The following is a 9374-nucleotide window of genomic DNA, read 5'->3' as shown; positions in this document are numbered from 1 at the left end:
AAAACCAAGGAAGAGCTTGCAAAGTCTGAGGCAAAGAGAAAGGAGCTAGAGGAGAAAATGGTGAAGCTGGTGCAGGAAAAAAATGACTTGCAGCTCCAAGTGCAGGCTGTGAGTTTATCAGCATTCATTTATCACTGAGAAAATGATTCTGTACATTCAGATTGTTCTTTACCAAGCAAAAGGTCAGATTATAGAAGAGCAAAAGTCAGAAATGCAAAGTTGAAGAATCAGATGTCTGCAAGTTACATAGTAAGCACTGTCAAAAATCAGTGCAAAGAGAGGGAACATCAAGTTGGAGTCAGTGCTTTTGCTTTCAGAGGAATAAGATATCTACAGCTAGTGAACATGAAATACTCAGAGCAGAGTTATGCCTGAACCCTATACTCCCTCTGAGCAGGTGATTTCCCCTGGAAGTGTTCAAGGCCAGGTTGGCTTTGAGCAACCTGGTCTAGTGGAAGGTGTCCTTTCCCATGGCAGGGGGTTGGAACTGGATGATATTTAAAGTCCTTTTCAACCCAAAATATTCTATGATTCTATGAGTTCTGCAGGAGCAAAACTATCTCCATAGCACCAAGGTACAAAAGAATTCATTCTGGAGGGTAAATGCAAGCCAGAGTTGAAACTAGTGTAAATTCAGTTGCAGGAAAGTACATCCACCATTTGCTTAATAATACATCTTCAAATTTTCTTCTAGGCTGAGAAGATGTAGAAACGCAGTTCCTATTTCTGAGAAATAGTCACACCATCTAGGGATGTTTCTTTTTGCCTCCACTGTTAATTACACAAAAGAGTTCTTTATGCTTTAGACTTAACTATTATGAATCAATCTCATGAATTAAATTTATAATGAAAAAAAGAATATATATATATATTTTGAACATTGCAGTGTTTTCAACTCTAACTTGGATTTTCTGGTATGGGCTGTATGGTACCTTATTTTGAACAGCACCCTGTAGACACACAGCACTTCACAAAGTAGAATGTTACTTGAAAATAATCACAAAAGTATTTGGTATTCAAGTATCACTTTAAAAATCATCTTAAATTACTAATTAGATCACACAAACTAGAAATTAAAAACAGTAAACAGTACTTAACAGTTACTTGAACATTCCATAGAAAATGGGAAACCTTTCTTACCTATTTATCCTGTATGTGAAGAAAAATAAATATCCCATTGTATTTTCATATATTTTCCTATCAAACTTATTTAGGAAAAAGCAAATTCATGATATCAAAAAGCCCACCAGAGTACGAAGATTACCTGGTATTAGCATATGTGAAATCAGATATACTGAGGGAAGATGAGACATAGGTAGATGATGTGAAATAGTAAGACACCATTTACAAAAGGAGCAGTCTTTATTATTTAAAATATTAAAATTAGAGAAAGAATAATCTTCTTCCATTAAACTGTTCCTGAGACTAACAAAGCCATTACTCGCCATATAATAAGGTGTTCAACAGGATTCAGTTACAAAAGGGAAAGTATTGAATACTGTATTTCTGAAAAAAAAATGTCTGTAACCCCTTTCTGCTCTTGGTAGGTAACAGCAAATTTCACACATCTATCACATTCAAGACATATTTAGGAGAGGAAAAACAAAATTAGGAAGCCATATTGTTTCCAGAGAGAAGCAGTATAGCCCTTCCCAGAAAAAAAAAAAATCATCTCAGTGTTAATGAGTTTCTTGACTGAAGGAAAATTTCAGTCTGCATTTTAACACATATTTTGAAAACTTCATAATATAAACCAAGAAAATCTGTCTCTTCCCATCAGGAAGCAGACAGCTTGGCTGATGCTGAGGAAAGGTGTGACCAGCTCATCAAAACCAAAATCCAACTGGAAGCCAAAGTTAAGGAGGTGACTGAAAGGGCCGAGGATGAAGAGGAAATTAATGCTGAATTGACAGCCAAGAAGAGAAAACTGGAGGATGAATGTTCAGAGCTGAAGAAAGACATTGATGACCTGGAGTTAACCTTGGCCAAGGTTGAGAAGGAAAAACACGCCACCGAAAACAAGGTAAGATTCAAAAGACATCACTCACACTCAAGAAAGAATTCTAGTCTGTTATACAGCATAAAGTATTAAACCACGTTTTTATCTACACTTGCTCCCTTCTTGTCAAAGGTGAAAAACCTCACAGAGGAGATGGCAGCTCTGGATGAGACCATTGCCAAGCTGACAAAAGAGAAGAAAGCCCTCCAAGAGGCCCACCAGCAGACACTGGATGACCTGCAGGCCGAAGAGGACAAAGTCAATACATTGACCAAAGCTAAAACCAAGCTGGAGCAGCAAGTGGATGATGTAAGCACACGTGCCTCCAGCAAGACAGGACAGGTATGGAGTTTGACCTGCCTGGCATTAATGGTGTTGTGTTTAGCTGGAAGGGTCCCTGGAGCAAGAGAAGAAACTGCGCATGGACCTTGAAAGGGCTAAGAGAAAACTTGAGGGAGACCTGAAGCTGTCCCAAGATACCATAATGGATTTGGAAAATGATAAGCAGCAGCTGGATGAGAAACTGAAGAAGTAAGTGTGGTTGTGAGACACCTGAGTGTGGGTCAGGTGCATTTATTAGGTAGTTTTATTCAGGTGCTAACACTGTGATTCTGTATGCTTTGTGCAAAGGAAAGACTTTGAAATCAGCCAGATCCAGAGCAAAATTGAGGATGAGCAAGCCCTGGGCATGCAATTACAGAAGAAGATCAAGGAGCTGCAGGCAAGTCTCTGGTCCTTCCCTTCCGCCCTTCTGAAGGACATCAGTACAAGGAGGGCATGGGTGTGAAGGGTCTTGTATTTTCCCCAGGCCCGTATCGAGGAGCTGGAGGAGGAAATTGAGGCAGAGCGAACCTCTCGAGCAAAAGCAGAGAAGCACCGTGCTGACCTCTCCAGGGAGCTGGAGGAGATCAGTGAGCGCCTGGAAGAAGCAGGAGGAGCTACGGCAGCTCAGGTTGAGATGAACAAGAAGCGTGAGGCAGAATTTCAGAAGATGCGCCGCGACCTTGAAGAGGCCACGCTGCAGCACGAAGCCACAGCTGCCGCCCTGCGGAAGAAGCATGCAGACAGCACAGCTGAGCTTGGGGAGCAGATCGACAACCTGCAACGAGTCAAGCAGAAGCTGGAGAAGGAGAAGAGTGAGCTGAAGATGGAGATAGATGACTTGGCCAGTAACATGGAGTCTGTCTCCAAAGCCAAGGTAAAGAATTGCAGTTGAATTCACAGGGCCAAGGTACAGCACATAGCCTGAATCTACTAGTCACGCTCTCATATAAGAATCCTGCTGTGAGAATTAGTCAGAGTCCAGGTGTTCATTTCCTCTCCTTCCTTTTTTTTTGATACCTAGGCAAATCTGGAGAAGATGTGCCGCACTCTGGAAGACCAGCTGAGTGAGATTAAAACTAAGGAGGAGCAGAATCAGCGCATGATCAATGACCTCAATACTCAGAGAGCTCGTCTGCAGACAGAAACAGGTGAGACATCCTCAGTCCTGAGGTGCAATGGCAGAACCTGCAAATCAGGAGGATACGCCATGGTGCAAAGCAAGAATTGGGCTAGTATCTCAAAGCAACTCCAGATTACAGGGCTTCACAGTGTTCTCCAGGGCTAAGTATTGGGGACAGTTTTGTTTAACGTTTTGATCAACAATCTTGGTTGAGGGGACTGAGTGCACGCTCAGTTATTTTGCAGACAACACCAAGTTGGACAGGAATGTTGATCTGCTTGAGGATAGGAAGGCTCTGCAGAGCGATCTGGGTAGGCTAGATCAATGGGCTGCAACCAATTGTATGGTATTCAACAAAGCTAAGTGCCGGGCGCTGCATTTGGGTCACAACAACCAAGTGCAGCAATATGGGCTTGGGAAAGAGTGTCTGGAAAGCTGCTCAGCAGAAAAGGATCTGGGCGTGCTTGTCCACAGCTGGCTTACCATGAGCCAGCAGTGTGCCCAGGTGGGCACCAATGTCATCCTGTCCTGTTTCAGAAACAGTGTGGCCAGCACATCTAGGGAAGCAATTGTCCCTGTGTATTTGGCACTGGTGAGACCACACCTCAGATACTGTGTTCAGATTTGGGGCACTCACTACAAAGAACATACTGAGTTCCTGGAAAATGTTTAGAGAAGAGCAAAGAAGCTGGTGAAGGGACTGGAAAACAAGACATACGAGACATGTGAGGAGCAGTTGAGGGAACTGGGTTTGGTTAGCCTTGAGAAAAGGGGGATGAGGGGAGACCTCACTGCTTTCTACAACTACCTGAAAGTTGGTTGTAGCAAGGTGGGTGCTGGTTTCTTTCCTCAGGTGACAAGTGATAGGACATGAGGAAATAGCATCAGGTTGCATCAGGGGAGGTTTAGATTAGAAATCAGGAGGAAGTTCTTTGTGGAAGGAGTGGTTAGGCACTGGAACAGAATGTCTAGGGACTAGAGTCTCCATTCCCGGAGATATGTAAGAGATGAATGGATGTGATGCTCAGGAAAATGTTTAGTAGTGAACTTGGTAGTATAGTGTTACATCATGGTTGGACTTGATGATCTGGTGGGTCTTTCTACATGATTTTATGATTCTACTGTTAGTGTAACTTTATTTATTTATTTTTCACTTCCCAGGTGAATATTCACGCCAGGTGGAAGAAAAGGATGCTTTGATTTCTCAGCTGTCTAGGGGCAAGCAGGGATTTACCCAACAGATTGAGGAACTGAAGAGACATCTAGAGGAAGAAATAAAGGTCTGGAAGTACGCTACTTCCTGCAAGCCACATCACCCAGAAATGCATGAGTTATACTCATCACAACACACAGGCTAAAGAGGAAGGAACCATAGTGATTCTGATGCTAGAGAAAGTCATCCACTAGCCTTTAATGAGAATCTGATGCCCTCCAAGATAGCATGCACACACATCTGTAGGCACATTTACAGAAACAGGAGATTAGTGTCCCCTGGGCACCTTTCACTAACACATCCTAATCCTCTAGCACACATTTATGAGGGATTCATCATCTCCCAGCTATACATTTTTCTCATCAGAGTTTACCCACCCTTTCCCTGGGGCAGTTCTCCTGTGCATGACAATTTCACCATCAAGATGCATCTCAAGATGTGTATCCAGGTTACTAATCCCAGTGTCCCCACAGGCCAAGAACGCCCTAGCCCATGCCTTGCAGTCCGCTCGCCATGACTGTGACTTGCTCCGGGAGCAATATGAGGAGGAGCAGGAAGCCAAGGGTGAGCTGCAGCGTGCCCTGTCCAAAGCCAACAGTGAAGTGGCCCAGTGGAGAACCAAATATGAGACGGACGCTATTCAGCGCACGGAGGAGCTAGAGGAGGCCAAGTATGTGGGAAGTGGGATGTTGAATGGGTGGAGAAGACTGAGACTGCTAAGGGTATTTGGAAGGAGTCTTTGAGGATGGGTCAAGATAGGGATGGGATGAAGGCATCAATATACTCTCTTTGTGGGAGAGGGCGGAGAGGGAGAGAGATGAAAAGCGTGCTGTGGAAAAAGTTCAGACTGGAAGGACAAACTTACCCTTAGGGGATTAGAAGAGCTAAGACAGTCTGAATACTCAGTTGGTACTAGGACAGAGACGCGATAAGCCCTGTAGGCGGCATGCTGCCTTGGACAGAAAAACTACTGTGGACAGCTCAAGGAACTAATCCCCTAAGCAGGCAAGTGCCCTCTTGTGAATCTTATAAAATTGGCTACCCTTTACTCTCTAACCTGAAGCTGTGATCATCTCCTCCCAGGAAGAAGTTGGCACAGCGCCTGCAGGATGCAGAGGAACACGTTGAAGCTGTCAACGCCAAATGTGCTTCCCTGGAAAAGACAAAGCAGAGGCTGCAGAACGAGGTGGAAGACCTGATGATTGATGTAGAGCGAGCAAATGCTGCCTGCGCAGCTCTGGACAAGAAGCAGAAGAACTTTGACAAGGTATTCTGGCCCCTGGCCCTGTGCTTCCTGGGCAGAGCATCCCCTCACAATTGCCACATCCATACTCACACCCTGTTGCTCCTCAGATCCTGGCAGAGTGGAAGCAGAAGTATGAGGAAACACAGGCTGAGCTGGAAGCTTCCCAGAAGGAGTCTCGCTCTCTCAGCACAGAGCTGTTTAAGATGAAGAATGCCTATGAGGAGTCCCTGGACCACCTGGAAACGCTGAAGCGTGAGAACAAGAACTTGCAGCGTAAGTCCCTGGCCCTCTGCTGCTGGCCAGGCTTTCCCCCAAGCTTGTCTACCCACCACTCCACACGGGCATGTGCCTGCAGTGATGAGAAGAGACCTGTCACCCTGGTGTGTCAGGGCCCTTCCCTTTACGTCTGACCATGCCTTGTTTCACCCTTCCCTACAGAGGAGATTTCTGACCTCACGGAGCAGATTGCAGAGGGAGGAAAGGCGATCCACGAGCTGGAGAAAGTCAAGAAGCAGATTGAGCAGGAGAAATCTGAAATCCAGGCTGCCTTGGAGGAAGCTGAGGTATGTGCCCATAATCACTGCTGTCCACACTAGAAACGTTAGCAGTGGGGAAATATGGCTAAGGAATGCACGGTCCCCCTTCTACTCTAGCTGTGGAGCACATCCACGCCAGGTTCTCTGAAAAAATCTGTAATTATCAAGAAAACAAGTAGCTCTGCCCGTGTTATACGTGTTTGTGACCATTTGTCCAGGCCTCCCTAGAACATGAAGAGGGGAAAATCCTGCGCCTCCAACTGGAGCTCAACCAGGTCAAGTCTGAGATTGACAGGAAGATAGCAGAGAAAGATGAGGAAATCGACCAGCTGAAGAGAAATCACCTCAGAATTGTGGAGTCCTTGCAGAGCACCCTGGATGCTGAGATCAGGAGCAGGAACGAAGCCCTGCGGCTGAAGAAGAAGATGGAGGGAGACCTGAATGAAATGGAGATCCAGCTGAGCCATGCCAACCGTGTGGCTGCAGAGGCACAAAAGAACCTGAGAAACACACAGGCAGTGCTCAAGGTCCGTTCAGCAAAGCTACACATACAAGAAAGGCTTCTCTAACATTTTTGGCACCCTAGTGTGCTGTGCTGCCTTGTCATTTCTCTTGCCTCTTTTACAGGATACCCAGATACATTTGGATGATGCACTCAGGACGCAGGAAGACCTGAAGGAGCAGGTGGCCATGGTGGAGAGAAGAGCAAACCTCTTGCAGGCTGAGATTGAGGAGCTGCGGGCAGCCCTGGAGCAGACAGAGCGGTCAAGGAAAGTGGCTGAGCAGGAGCTTCTGGATGCAAGCGAGCGTGTGCAGCTCCTCCATACCCAGGTAAGGGCTTGGTGCCCAAACCAGTTGTGTAGACACTTAACACAGATGACGGTTATAGTAGCAGAGGGTGACGCGGGACAGTGGTCTAGAGTGGCCTCTGTACTCCTGTCCACAATGGAAACAGGGTCACAGCCCATCACCTAAGCCCACCACTGACATTTGGTAAACAATTCTTTAATAAAGAATTCCAAACGCTGAATTTAAAGGTTGAAGAGAAGTTGGCTCAGGCTATAGCTTTGCTATTTCAGGCCTCAGAATGCAAGTCTTACAATCTCTGTTTGCACAGAACACCAGCTTGATCAACACCAAGAAGAAACTGGAAACAGACATTGCCCAAATTCAGAGTGAAATGGAAGATACCATCCAGGAAGCCCGCAATGCTGAAGAGAAGGCCAAGAAGGCCATCACAGATGTGAGCTGGGGAACTCTGTCACTGAGGGTGATGGATGCATTCTCCCCAAAATATCTTTGGCCCCAACCTGGCTTTGCTGCTCTGCCTCTCCAGGCGGCCATGATGGCGGAAGAGCTGAAGAAGGAACAGGACACCAGTGCCCATCTGGAAAGGATGAAGAAGAACCTGGACCAGACAGTGAAAGACCTGCAGCACCGTCTGGATGAGGCTGAGCAGCTGGCACTGAAGGGAGGCAAGAAGCAAATCCAGAAGCTGGAGGCCAGGGTGCGTAGGGATGGTATTTGTACACAAGCGAGCATGTCATGAGGGGAGCCACCTGGAGAGCTCCAAACATGGGCTTCTCATTGCAGGTGCGGGAGCTGGAAGGGGAGGTAGATGCTGAGCAGAAGCGCAGTGCTGAAGCTGTGAAGGGTGTGCGCAAGTACGAGAGGAGGGTGAAGGAGCTGACCTACCAGGTAAGGCAGGAGGCGTCTTTGTGCTGACGCACCCTTCTCACAGAAAGCCAAAGCATTTTTCCGTGAACTCCAAGAGGCTATGTTTTCTGGTGGTGTGGGGAAACCAACTCTCTCTCTTTCCTGCTTACCAACCACTCTAGTCTGAGGAAGACCGGAAGAATATTCTCAGGCTCCAGGATCTGGTGGACAAGCTGCAGATGAAAGTGAAATCCTACAAGAGACAATCTGAGGAGGCTGTAAGTATTACTCTGAGTGATGGTAAGAGGATTAATTGAGGAAAAGCATATGGGAAACCTGGGAAGTCTACAGGGCAATAATGAAGGACTCCAAATCTTCTCTGACATGTTTATATATTTGTCTAGTGTTCATGTACTAAAGGAATGAGATCAAAGGAGGGAAATAAAAGGGCAAATGTATGCAGTATTTCTGGGGGTATAGAACAGATGTTATTTCTAAGAAGGAATTCTTACTAATAATACTACACGTACAATGTATTAAAAAAAATCACACAAAAATCAAATAGCTTAATTATAAATAGGCATTTTTATGAAAAATACCTGGAACACTTTGCAATTCAGACAAGTTTGGTAATTATGTGGAAGGAAGTGAACAGCCAAATCAGTGCAACTCGTAGCCTGTGCTCCTCACCACCAGCTCCCTCTCCCCACACAGGAGGAGTTGTCCAATGTCAACCTCTCCAAATTCCGCAAGATCCAGCATGAGCTGGAGGAAGCTGAGGAGCGGGCTGACATTGCAGAGTCACAGGTGAACAAGCTCCGAGCAAAGAGCCGGGAGTTTCATAGGAGGATAGAAGAATGAAGAATGAAGATGTCACGAGGAAACAAAATGGCCTGAGGGATGCACAAAATGTGAACCCTCTGTTCCTTTCTTCTGCAATGTATTTGCAACCATGTCAATGTCTAGAGAATAAAGACCGTAGATTAATTTGCACACACCCTACGGACAGTGGCTTCTTTGTTTTTTATTCCTGAATAAGCTTAGGATTTTGGTGAATCAGCTACAGACGCTTTCAAGCTTCTAGCACTGTTCTTGCCCTCACATATTTTTGATGCTTCTCCTACTGTCCTTTCAGCACAGCTTACAACCCATGTGAGTTGCAAGAGGGAGCGATCCCTTTCCTCTTTGCTTTGCCTGCTTTTGTTTCTGATCTTGGCAATCACAAATCCTAACCACCAGACTCTGAGTAAGCTATCAGACGTCACAGTGTATCACACTAT

The 9374-nt window shown here is 45.7% G+C and overlaps 1 protein-coding gene across 1 annotated transcript; it reads left to right on the top strand.

Annotated features, from left to right (window-relative positions):
• The first annotated feature begins 6 nt into the window (after window positions 1–6).
• Window positions 7–9096, top strand: LOC118158079 (myosin heavy chain, skeletal muscle, adult). The gene is made up of 19 exons (XM_035312641.1): window positions 7–108; window positions 1781–2023; window positions 2132–2308; window positions 2385–2530; window positions 2630–2720; window positions 2808–3197; window positions 3345–3471; window positions 4605–4723; window positions 5130–5326; window positions 5740–5923; window positions 6010–6175; window positions 6341–6465; window positions 6657–6965; window positions 7066–7269; window positions 7556–7681; window positions 7775–7945; window positions 8032–8136; window positions 8277–8372; window positions 8809–9096. Exons 1-19 carry the CDS (start codon window positions 58–60, stop codon window positions 8953–8955), a joined length of 3174 nt encoding a protein of 1057 aa, XP_035168532.1. The 5' UTR covers window positions 7–57; the 3' UTR covers window positions 8956–9096.
• Window positions 9097–9374: the final 278 nt, after the last annotated feature.

The sequence above is a fragment of the Oxyura jamaicensis genome, assembly GCF_011077185.1.
Source record: "Oxyura jamaicensis isolate SHBP4307 breed ruddy duck chromosome 18 unlocalized genomic scaffold, BPBGC_Ojam_1.0 oxy18_random_OJ72065, whole genome shotgun sequence".
Lineage (NCBI taxonomy): Eukaryota > Metazoa > Chordata > Aves > Anseriformes > Anatidae > Oxyura > Oxyura jamaicensis.
This window is presented reverse-complemented; position numbering and strand designations above follow the sequence as displayed.